The 13190-nt window shown below is 34.4% G+C and overlaps 1 protein-coding gene and 1 pseudogene across 1 annotated transcript; both read right to left on the minus strand.

Moving 5' to 3' along the window:
• Window positions 1-257: 257 nt before the first annotated feature.
• On the minus strand, window positions 258-1595 carry LOC132178354 (UPF0481 protein At3g47200-like). The gene is made up of 2 exons (XM_088515690.1): window positions 1017-1595; window positions 258-929 (listed from the first exon to the last, which is right to left on the minus strand). Exons 1-2 carry the CDS (start codon window positions 1593-1595, stop codon window positions 258-260), a joined length of 1251 nt encoding a protein of 416 aa, XP_088371816.1.
• Window positions 1596-9815: 8220 nt separating this feature from the next.
• LOC148586560 (UPF0481 protein At3g47200-like) lies at window positions 9816-11109 on the minus strand (annotated as a pseudogene).
• Window positions 11110-13190: the final 2081 nt, after the last annotated feature.

Here is a 13190-nt window from a genome sequence, read left to right on the forward strand (position 1 = left end):
TCAATTCATGAATGAGAGAGTTTGATTTGGAAATCGAAAATAAGCCAAGAGTTTGATTGAAGTGTAAAACATTAATTAGTACAAACCCAGAAGCAACCTCTAATAAGGTGGTTCCCAAGACAATAACCATTCGAACACAACAAAGATGACTCTAGGTCAGCAGAAAGATTCCCTAGGAGCCATTTAAGTCATTGAATTACTAAAACATTATTCCTAAATTATGTTATATGAACTAATTAAGGAAACAAAATTATCAGCTACTTGTTACTTTTGGGAACAATATAAGAAAGAATGGTAAATATGGTCTGTGTTAAAGCAAGTAGGAGCACAAAGGCAGCTGCAAAAAACGAAATCAATGCCCAAGGACTGTTGAAGTAGTTGTGCCTCAATTTTGCTATCCACACATTCCGACGTCTGCGGCAATGCTTGTTCACATCTCTGAAAATTTGAGCATAATAGAAGTTGGATACCATAATGACATTATCACCAAGCTTGTTAAACATGGTGGAGACAGCTTCATCATTACCCAACCAATTTTCAATAATTCCTCGTCGACGAAGTAATTCAACATCCTTTGGAGAGTTGATGAGATTATCCATGAAGTTCATATATTCTGTGAAGTAATTGGGAATATTATTTCGACTGTATTGCTCATATGCAATCAAATTTCGGAACATGGATTCTGTTCTATCTTCTATTTTCAAAAGTGGAATTTCCATTACCCCATTGTTGAACTTTATGTCAAACAAGTTTACTCCCTCTAGCTTCTTGAATTTGACTCCAGCCTCTTGAAGCTCTGTGGCACTAGGCATCGAATTCCACTCTACAACATTCCCACTTGTACTGATTTGTACATATGGTGGAGTGACAGAATTATATGCCAAAGCAAGTAGATGCGAAATGTTTTGGGCATCTACTTGATTCCCAACGTTATGTGCCAAACCATGTAGATCATACCGATTGTTTTGGAGCGATCCATTTCTTGATTCTGAGCTAGGTCGTACACATAGGAATATTATGATTTTGGAAGCGAGCAGGAAATAATAAATAATGTCGGGAACCTGAGTCATCTCCATCAATTTAGTGAGAACAAATAGTGGAAGTTGGTTTTCGAATAGCAGTACATCACGCAGTAATAAATCGGCCATCCAATCCAATCGGAAGATTGGGTCACATTCATCTCTTAGAGCCTTCTTTGCTGACTTTTGAAACAGCTCAATGAGGAAACACCCATCAAGTAGCATCATTTCTACAAACTCATCTGTGGATAGGCTAATGGGTTCTGCATAGCATCTTCGAGCTCTTCCTTCCATTTCTCTCATGGCCTTGATGTATCTTTCCACACTTCTTTCGTTTCTCCTTTGAAGAAGTTGTTGTAAATACAGCAATTTGTGATCTTCCATCTGCTTCAAATCATCCTTGCCGCGGTGGTAAGGACCGATGGCAAGCAGTTCAGGTTCGTATGCTTTCTCATTTACCTTGCGTAATCGGCTATGCACTTTAAATATACAACACTCCAAATCACTTGGAGTCAACTCAGCAAGCTTTCCATCAATTCGATGGGAGAGAAGATCAACTCCATCAGCAACGCTCATGTTCTAAACAAATTGTACAAGTCACAAATCTGTTCCAAATACTTTGCACAAAACCAATCACTAACTTTAATGAATTTCAAGCTGACAATTACATATCCATCTACTAATTAATAAAATCAATGTGTTGAAGCCCAATTTCACCTAACAGTATGTTTAGTTTTTTCTTGCCTTTCTTTCCCTTCTCTTGCTTACACAACTAGCTAGGCTGCTGAATATTTCGATCTCATTGGCATTTACATTCACTTAGGTTCAATTTTCAAAGCATTATCTTAGAGCGACTATTATTTTACTTTATAGCTAATTAGTAATAGGGTTGTAGCAACTTATTTGTTTCACTTTCACTTTCCTGGTGATGGGATAGGAAGATACATATCCTATTTCCTTGAAACTTCTTACTTCAATTACATTAACATAAAACGACAAGTTGTTTCTATTGTTTGGCAAGGTTGAAAAATAAAATATAAAATAAATAAAATGCTATAAGTGGATGGCGGGTGTTAGGATGCAGCACCAATATGAATATAAATCATGATTTCCATTGGAAATGGAGGGTGAAACTCAATATGAGAACCTTTTTTTTTTTTGAACCTCAATATGAGGACTTAAGACTCTTTAAAGGATCCAAAATGTAATAAACAAGAGTTGAGAGTAACATATTGAACAGATAAATATGGTCAGTAGATTAAAGAGTAAAATAATCATATTAGTGATTCTCTTACATTTTAAGTTAGACTCCATTTGTTTCGATATGACAAGTCAATGCCCAACATATATATCAATATGCACACTAGCTAGATTAAAAGATGGAAAAATTTCACTTAACCTCCAAAAACTTTCGGCCCTTTTGCAGTTTTTAAAACACTTCACTTAATGTATTGAACTTTAAAAAGTTTGCAATGTCAGTACCCTTGCGTTAGGTTTTTTTATTTTTTTAAATTTATTTAAATCCTAATAGAGCTAGCTAAAATACCCAAAATGCCCCTGTTTAAAAATTAATATTTTTTTAAAACAAAAAAAAAAAAAAACAAAAAACAAAAACAAAAAACAAATTGCTACTTGGCTACTGTGGGTTCCATTCTTTTTTTCCTAGAATTTTAAATTATTTAAATAATTTTTAAATAAATGGTATAAGGGACATTTCACCTATAATTTCCCTTATACTTCACATAATTTAACCCCAAACCCTAACAGTATGGGTAACATGATCGACTTTTTAAAGTTTAACATACTAAATTAGAGTTTTTAAAGTTTAGAGAATGATTAAAAAAGGCTGAAAGTTCAGATGATGAATTAAGTAAAGTTTTCCCTTAAAAGAATCATATTAGTGAAGATTCTACACATACTTCCTTCAGGAAGTCAAGTCCGTTTCCATTTTAAATTTAGGCTCAGTTTGTTTCAACATAAAATCTTTTTTTGAAAAATCTTTTTCCATATTTCCAATGTTTAGCATGAATAAGAAATAGGAAAAAAAAGTATACTTTAACCTCCCAAACTATCACTCATTTTGTACTCATGCCTCCAAACTTTAAAAAGTAACATCAAGGCTCCACATACTGTAATTGCATGTCAAGCTAAACACTTTACAAGGAACTTATTGCAAATAATTTTGAGTATTATGTGAGTTTTTTGTGTTATGGAATATTTGTTAATATATTTTTTAAAGACAAACCAAATAAGTGGAGGAAAAAAAAAATAATAATAATCAAAGGAAGTGAAGTTTTTATAGATACACATGATCCAAACACTTTTATTTTTGGTATTCCTTTTATGCATACATATAGATAAGGAGGTCTATGTAAAATCTGTTCTCTTTTTTCTTAAGATCATCATCAAGTGATGGAATAACTTCTTATAGAACCACAAATCAAATTTAACCTAGTGACTGTTGCCGGACATGTTAGGTACCATTCTGACAAATTCAAATTACACAACATGATCATAAGTACAAAAAAGAAATCGTCTACAATATTTTAGCATGTTAGAGAAGGAAAACAAGTCGAAAGAAAAAAGAAAGAAAGAAGGAAGTGTAATGGAACTTACTTTGTGTAAAGACTTGACTGTAGATGGCCTCTGCAGATTGTCTCTTGGCCTTTAATCAAAACGATAAAGCATAGAATTAATACAAGACGGATGACGACTATAGTCGTGGCTCTTATAAGGAACTAGCTTTGCTATCTGCTTCGGCAATATGTCTGAGAACACCAACGGGAATATATATATATATATTCCAAAGCCAATAATATGTGTAAGCACTATTCCCTAAAAAAATTGTTAAATGGTGCATTAAAAATAATAATATTACCTCCTCAATAATTAAAAGTTAACTATTTCTCTTCCAGTTGTTTTTTGCCTCGACTCATTTAGACATTTAGTGCCCAAAACTTATTTTTAATTATTTGAGGGTTGGTAGTTGTGTACAGCAACAAATGTCTGGATGTGGACAATGTTGGACATGAAGAGTCAGGGGATCGAGTACTTATTGCATGTGAAGTGTTAGTTATATCTGCTTTATTATTTTAAAATGATTAATTAATTTAATTTTTTTAAAAAAAATTACTTATAAAACATAGTTTTACATAATAAGTAAATAATGTGTAATTTATTAGCACCCATGAACGCTTTTCCTTAAGTCACTGCAAATAAAACAGTTTAACTAGGACTTCCGCGATATCAGTTTAACTAGGGCTTCTGCGATATATGAAATATGGGATCTAATCTAATCTAAATCTAATATCTAATCTAATTTAATTTAATCTAATATTTAATATATAAATAATAGGGGAGTTTTAGACAGGAGAGTCTAAGAGTTTGACACGTGTCATTCTATTTATCTGATAAATCATTATATTAAATGAAATTGTGTGTTTGAATTTATTTTAAGTTTTAAGTAGAATAGGCTAATATCATAACATGTGTCATTTCATTTAAAATCAAAACACATGTGTTTTTTTTTTCAAACTACCCTCTTTCTCAATCTCAACTGCCATCAAACAATTTAATAGATCCTGAACTTACGGCTGCACAGGAAAAATACAATCAATATTCAATTTGGTCGGCGAAGTTGTCCCACCAACACCATCAATATATATTTAATTCTGTCATGAAAGGTTCAAATAACATATATATAGTTATTTGTGTGCAAGTATGAACATAGTTATAATATTGGGTCAAATCATGGATTTATGTATTATCTTTGATTTTGTTTAGATATGTTTTCTTGACTTTCCACTGAAATTTTATATGTAGTTGCTTAATATTAGAGTAATAGAATATTGAAGTTCGTTTAAATTAAGGAGCTGTTGCATGCGTGAGGATTTGCATCAGTTATAGAATATCTCAAATAAACATTAATTTTCATTACTAATGTTAAAATGCTTATGTGTGCTCTCCCAATCTTAATTTATTTATTTATTTTTTTATGTGCATTGAATTGTTGACTTGTTGAAAGCAATGGACTATAAAATTAATAGAAGATATCTTTGACTATAAAATTAATATTATATATTGAATTTGATCCATGAAAGAAATGGCCGGAAAATAGAAGTTCCATCCCCTGATGCAACCTAACCCAGAGCATGATAAGCCTCTGCCACCCACTCATGGCATTGAATTCACGTACATTCACCGAATCACCTGCTTGGAATTTTATATATATGTAGTTGCTTGCTGTATTCATTATTCTGTTGAATATTGCTCCTATTTGATATGAAACTCTGCCTTGTCCAGCAGCCTGTTGTTCGATGGTGGCCCTCGCTATGACAATCAATTTAGTTTAGTTGCGTAGAACGGATTCCTTGCAACTAGAACAATAATATATCAATAAGAAAAATAATCTAAAAGTATTCTAACATTGGATTGGAGGGCTTTTTTTTTTTTTTTTTTTTTTCTCTATTTAAATTGATTTTGTTTCAATTCAGTATTGATCGGAAATGGAGAACTTTATCTCCCAGGAAACCTATCTTAAGATTTGTAAGCATTTGCAAGCAATTTTTATCATCAATCAACTCGATCCATTACTAAAAAATCAAACATGGCAATCTCTTTGGACGTCCAATTCATAAATGTTGGCAAACAAAGTCCAAAATAGTCACTAAGCCCATTATACATGATTTTTGTTGGAAAAAAGAAGCTCATCTGTACGTATTATTTATTAATTTAGAGTAAATGCTCTAGTCTTGCGCATCTCTAATGGCTCCACACCTTTAGAAAGACCTCGCCTAATACAGAAAAAAAGAGTGTTATACATATTTTTAAGTTTTCACTCTCTGAAGTGACAATAAAAAATCACTATTACATAAAATAACAAATAAAAGTATATATAGTATCGAATGGTAATTTTCACTGTAATGTCAGGGAAAAAATACATTTTTGATAAAAAAAAAAAAAAAGGAAAAAAAAATGGGGAATGCCGCTCAGCTCAATGACTCATGTCATTTTTTTGAAAAGCATATGCAGCAATGAGCAATTATCAACAATGCAGAGAAGATTAAGGTAAACTCACCTTTGCACACAGATGACATACTTTCTTCCAATTAACTTCATTGTAAGGTTGAGTTTAGAGTTTCTCCCTCAATTGAAGAATGAGAGGTGTGATTGGGCCTACAAACCTTTTCAAGACATGGGCATGTACACCATGCGGCAGAAGCACCACATTTTAGCTGCATTTTGGGGGAATAGGCAATTGATAAGCAGTGTGTAGCAAATTTAATTATCAAAGAGAAGAAAAAGCTCTCTATAACAGAAGTGCTAACCATTTTTCAGTTAAACACTATACTTAGTTTACAACATTAAAACAAATAATTTCAAAAAAAAAAAAAAAAAAATTCCGTTATTCAATAAGGATCTAAAGTACACGGACATTTTTAGGAAATACAATGAAGTAGTAAGCAAATATATGTACAAACCTGGATGCATGGGAAGACATGAAGGAAGGATCCAAAATTCCGGAGGCATTGGGTTAATTGGTTCCAATCCACTTGGTGTGGATTGGAACAAACATATTACCTGCATTCTTTCGGGTTAAAAAGAATACAACTAGCAGTTGCATCAAAGATGAAAACCAAAACAAGTCAAAGGTAGGGATGTTGTCATTCATCCAATGGTACTGTTCATAGCCTAGTCAATCTAAGATGTTTCTGTGTTAAATATCATTAGCAAAAGTTTGTTATGTTGTTGATGATTTATCTCGGTATCACAAAAAGTTCCCTGATGTATACTTTTACTTGAATATCAATGATGACACTTATTAAAAAAAAATGATAATAATTATGAGTCTCACCAATTGGGGGGAAGGAAAAATAATGGGCCAGCATTTTCAGGAAGCCAATGGCCATCACTGGCCTGCAAGGTAGAAAAGAAATGGACGGCCCTTCTCAGGGCAGCTGTGGCCTTTTCATATGTGATTTCCTCTCCATCCTCGACCTTTACCGGGGGAATTATTTGTTTGAAGCTCTTCTCCTTAAGAAACTACCATCATTTTGACAAAGAAACGATCATATTGGAGTAAATAATTTCTGAATTATTAGATATTGTTGATGCACGTTTTTCTCTCAACAGTTTTCAATTGGTGTGATCTTCACGTTTTTCGAGGTGTCTGTGATTAATCTTTGGGCTCCTACAAAATATTAAGAGCATCAAAGGGGTCTACAGGGGGAAGGCCCCCGTAGACCCTCCGATGCTTAAGTTAGTAGTCGTATATGGGGTCAAAATGTAGCCAGAGCTAGCATTGTATATATAAAAGTTGATCTTACCGATGTCTTTAGTTCCCTTTTATAGGGTTTTTCTGTGTAACTGCTTCCTTTATCTTCTCCTTTCAGATGATTGAAGAATCATTTAAAATAGTGGAGAGATAATGTGAGGTAGTTGAGATAAGGTAGGACTTTATGAGATAATTAAGGGTTGTTGAGAGATAATGGGACCCATGGTGGATTTATCCCTAACAGTTACCTCTGATTCTTATGGCTGACTTGTCCAGCTAGTCGGGCATCGAGAATCTTAGATGTACTTGCGACCGAAGCCCTGAAGCTCCTGAAGTTGGCCATTTTGAGGTTAAAGATTTTGTAAAAATCTTTGAAACATTGACTATTCATAAATAGTTTTTGAACTCTTAATGAAAAGAATCTCTATCAAACTGTTAGCTATTGCTTTGCCATGAAAGATTGTTAGAAAATAACATAAGTTTAATATTTATGGAAACACCCCTAGCAATCTTAAAAATTATTTTTAAATTACCTGTGATTACTTGGCAGAGTGCTTTTGGCCGAGTGCTTGACCCTAGAGATTGTCTCAGGATCTCCTATTGGAGTTTTTGTTTTGAGCTATTTGCTTTGGTCGGACTGTTGAACATTCCTTGATGAAGGATTTTATGTTCAAAACGGTTTTCTCTCACAAACATTCCGCTGAGGGTTTCATGTCCGAAGGGTTTAGTTGAGAAGATCCTTGGTTACTTCCTCTAACTCCCTTCGGAAAACCTGTCCGAGGGTTTAGTTGAGAGGATCCTTGGTTCCTTTAACTCCCTTCGGAATACCTGTTCGAGGGTTTAGTTACGAAGATGAGTTATAGTCTCTTCGACTGTGTTTCCTCTAACTACCTTTGGAGACTTGTCTGAGAGGTTAGTTAAAACGATGAGTTATAGTCTCTTCAACTGTGTTTCCTCCAACTACCTTCGGAAGACCTGTCCGAGAGGTTAGTTAAGAGGTGAGTTATATTCTCTTCGATTGTTTCCTCTAACTGCCTTCGGAAACCTGTTCGAGAGGTTAGTTGAGAGGTGAGTTATAGTCTTTTCGATTGTTTCCTCTAACTGCCTTCGGAAACCTGTCCGAGAGGTTAGTTAAGAGGTGAGTTATAGTCTCTTCGACTGTGTTTCCTCTAACTACCTTCGGAAACCTGTCCGAGGGGTTAGTTTCACTTCTCCTACAGCATGTCAAGGTGTAGCTTGAGGCTTTCATCATTGCACTTGAGTCGAAACGCTTCTCGATCGAACCCTGGCTGGGATGATTGCCTCATTTGTGCTCACCAAGCCGTTTCTTCAAATTTCGGAGAAGATCTTCAAACTAGATACCCCCCATTCTTGGATATGTGACTCTCAGGATCCTTTTGTTCGGATTTCTATGAAATCTTGAGATCACATGAACTTTAGGCAAGATCCGGCGATAGTGAGCGAGGGCGAGGCAATCATGGACTCAGCAGGGAGTGGCGAAGCTCAACACAACTTGGCCTTGGTGCAGCAAAGCGATGCTCGACCATGGTGAGGTGGAGCGATGCGCTTGATTTGCTTACTTTAAATATGATTTTGTTGAGTATTTGCGTTAGGTTAGATCTCATTTAAGGTTAATTCCCAACAAGGCTATAAAAAATAATGAAGGGAAATATTGATAGAGGAATGGGCCAGAAGGGCGAGGCTAGTTTCATCAATTCTTGAATTTGACTCTTGCCTCTTGAAGCTCTGTGGCACTAGGTATTGAATTTGTCTTTTTCACTCTTTTTATTTTATTGGTCAATACGAGAAGTGATTTCTATTAAACTCCTCATTTGGTGGGGAGTGGAGGTTTAATTAAAGAAGGAAATTGATCATTTCTCTACCCTATAAATTTATGCAGCTTCTATCATTTTATGTAGCCTAAGATTGAGGGTAAAGTGAATTATGAATTTTGGTATGTTCTTTACAATTTCTATATTATTGATTTATTGTTAAAATAATAATTTAAGATTTAACTATTAAAACATGAAGAAGATGAATTTAATGAATTTATATAGACCAATGTACACATGCATCCTTGTTAAAAACTTCAACACACACCAAAGAAAAAAGGAAAAAAGAAGAAACATGTTCCTACCTAGCATGTTTGTGTTCATATATATGGTTCCAAATGATAGAAAGCCACAAAAAAATGAAAAAAAAAATAATTAAAAAAAAAAAAAATTATAGCAACCCTCTAATTATGAACAAATTGCAATTATCAGATTCATGAATGAGAGAGTTTCATTTGGAAATCGAAAATAAGCCAACAATTCCATTGATGCGTAGAACATTAGTACAAACCCACAAGCAACCTCTAATAAGGTGGTTCCAAAGGCAATAACCATTTGAATACAACAAATATGACTCTAGCTCAGCAGAAAGATTTCCTGAGGAGCCATTTAAGTCATTGAATTTACTAAAACATTATTTCAAAATTATGTAATATGAACTAATTAAGGGATCAAAATAATAGGTACTTGTTACCTTTTGGGAACAATATAAGAAACAACGGAAAATATGGTCTGTGTTAAAGCAAGTAGGAGCAAAAAGGCAGCGGCAAGAAATGAAATCAATGCCCAAGGACTGTTGAAATAGTTGTGCCTCAAATTTGCCATCCACACATTCTGACATCTTCTGCAATGCTTGTTGACATCTCTGAAAATTTGAGCATAACACAAGTTGGATACCATGACATTGTCACCAAGCTTGTTAAACATGGTGGAGACAGCTTCATCATCGCCCAACAAATTTTCAATAATTTCTCGTAGACGAAGTAATTCGACATCCTTTGGAGAGTTGATGAGATTATCCATTAAGTTCATATATTCTGTGAAGTATTTAGGATTACTAACTCGACTGTATTGCTCATATGCAATCAGATTTCGGAAGAAAGACTCTGATCGATCATCTATTTTCAAAGGTGGAATTTCCATTACCCCATTGTTGAACTTTATGTCAAACAAGCTACCCCATCTCTCTAGCTTCTTGAATTTGACTCCAGCCTCTTGAAGCTCTGTGGCACTAGGTATCGACTTCCACTCTTCCTCATCTACATCCTTCCCACCTGTACCGATTTGTACATATGGTGGAGTGACAGATTTATGTGCCAAAGGAAGTAGATGCCCAATGTTTTTGAGCGATTCATCACTTGATTCAGAGCTACAGTGCTCACATCGTAATATTAAGAGTCTGGAAGTGATTATGAAATTAGAAATAAGTTTGTCATGCTGGTTGGGAACCTGAGTCATCTCTCAATTTAGTGACAACAAATAATGGAAGTTGGTTTTCGAATAGCAGTAGATCACGACATAATTTATCGGCCATCCAACCCAATCAGAAAATTGGGTCACATTCATCTCTTAGCTCCTTCTCTGCTAACTTGCGAAGCAACTCAATGATGAAAAACCCATCAAGAAGCAACATTTCCACAAACTCATCTGTATTTAGGCTAATGGGTTCTGCATAAAATTCACGAGCTCTTCCTTCCAATTCTCTCATGGCATTAATGTATGCTTCCACATTGCTTTCGTTTCTCCTTCGGAGAAGTAGTTGTAAATACCGCAATTTGTGCTCTTCCATCTGCTTCAAGTCATCCTTGCCGCGATGGTAAGGACCGATGGCAAGCAGTCTATGTTTGTATGCTTTCTCTTTTACCTTGCGTAACTGGCTGTGCACTTTAAATATACAACACTCCGGAGCATTTGGAGTCAACCCAACAAGCTTTTCATCAATACGAATGGAGACAAAATCAAGTACTCCATCAACATCGCTCATGTTCTAAACAAATTGTACAAGTCAGATTTGTTCCAAATACTTTGCACAAAACCAATCACTAACTTTAATGCATTTCAAGCTCACAATTACATATCCATCTACTAACTAATAAAATCAAGGTGTTGAAACCCAATTTCACCTACCAGTCTGTTTAGTTTTTTCTTTCCTTCTTTCCCTTCTCTAGTGTTAGTATTTTTGTTGGCTAAATTAGGTGACCAAAATGTACATGTCTCTGCATTGAAGTGCCAAAAGTCATCTTCATGCAAAGCAGTCCGAACGGGAAGATTTCCATAGAGGTTTGTTTGCAAGGCCGTCCGGACACTGTTTTCCCTAGAGACTCGTCTTCAAGCCGTCCGGACGCACTACGCCAGAGAACTAAGGTTTATTGTGTTTAACTTAGTCCGTCCGTACGTGCGTATCCGAACGCCCCGTGTAATTTAAGTCCTTTATGATTAAATTTTGTGGGTCCTAGGCTAGTCTAAAGATGAATATATATATATATAGGGAACTATTGCAAAGGGACGAATTTCTAGCCTAAAGTTCGTGAGAGGCTGAGCTAAGAGAGATTTTATGCATGTGAGCTAGAAATCGTTTCTCTTAGAGTGATTGTTAGATTGAAGTAGTTCTTTGATAAACTACGGTTGAGAAGTCTATCGGCATGGTTCGATAAAGGAGAATCACGTGAAAAAGATTGTGAACTAGGAGACGAGTTGAAGGCTTAGCGATCTTACAGAGCCAAAGACTTGCAAATGGTTGTAAGTGTCCCCGTGTCTATAATCTCTTGAATATTTTCTTATAGTGATTTCCTAGGTTTGGCTGCCCCGGAGAGATTTTACTTTTAAAATGATTTTTTAAAATGTTTCATCTTTGTCACAAAAATATTTGTGTTTGCTTCATTTACTGCTTTACATATTTTGGTGATTGATTGTTTGTTGCTTCATATTTTTAATTTCGCATAATTTGTGATAAACACTTATTCACCCCCTCTAGTTGTGTTTTGACTCGGTTATATTATTTTCTTCTTGCTTACACAACTAGCTAGGCTGATGAAGATTTTGATCTCATTGGCATTTACATTCACTAATTAGGTTCCCTTTTCAAAGCATTATCTTAGAGCGACTATTATTTTATTTTATAGCTAATTAGTAACAGGGTTGTAGCAACATATTTATTTCACTTTCACTTTCATGGTGATGGGATAGGAAGATACATGATCCTATTTCCTTCAAACTTCTTGCTTCAATTACATAAACATAAAACGGCAAGCTGTTTCTATTGTTTAGGCAAAAAAAAAAAAAAAAAAGCTATAAGTGGATGGCGGATGGTAGGATGCAGCACCAATATGAATATAAATCCTGATTTTCAGTAGAAATGGAGAGTGAAACTCAATATGAGAAGTACTTTAAAGGATGTTAAATGTAATAAACAGGAGTTGAGAGTAACATATTGAACAGTTATATTAAACTTTGAGTTAAGATAAAATGCAGGCACTACAAAAAATTCAAGTTTTAGGGACATTTTTATTGTAACATTTTAGCAAAAAAAATGTCCCTATTGAATTAGCTCAAAAGGAAATATTTTGAAAATGTCCCGACAAAAGTGACTAGAATAAAAATTATGAACGTTTTTCACTTAGTGCATCCCCTTTTAAAAGGAGACGTGCTACAGTGAAAAATGTCCTTAATCTTTAAAAAATTAAAAATAAATGAATAAATCTCCCCAAAAAAATATTTATAATAAAATATATAAAACAAAAAAAAATCAAATTAATTTTCTTTTTTTTTTTCAAAAAAAAAAAAAAAAAAAAAAAAAACACACACACACACAAACTATAGCTAAAAATTAAACCCCTTCTCCCATAATTATTCCAGCGATTTCATATCCAATCTAACCATCGAATTTGCAAAACAATAAACACCAAAATTTTTATATATATATAAACACTAGCATAAATCACGTCTCCAATAGAATCATCAAACAGCATAATCACTATCAATACAAATACATGTGTACATGCATAAATCAACATTGAACCCTAAACCGCCTGTTTGGTTCCCGAGAAAGCATAAATGTAACAAGCT

This window comes from Corylus avellana, chromosome 4 (genome assembly GCF_965113065.1).
Source record: "Corylus avellana chromosome 4, dhCorAvel1.hap1.2, whole genome shotgun sequence".
Taxonomy (NCBI): Eukaryota; Viridiplantae; Streptophyta; class Magnoliopsida; order Fagales; family Betulaceae; genus Corylus; species Corylus avellana.

Bases quoted from the DNA above. Each gene is read 5' to 3' on its own strand.
- LOC132178354 (XM_088515690.1), bottom strand. From the start codon at position 1,595: ATGAGCGTTGCTGATGGAGTTGATCTTCTCTCCCATCGAATTGATGGA. The intron at 930-1,016 runs ATATTCCTATGT...TTGGCACATAAC, and splicing joins TGCTCGCTTCCAAAATCATA to GTTGGGAATCAAGTAGATGC.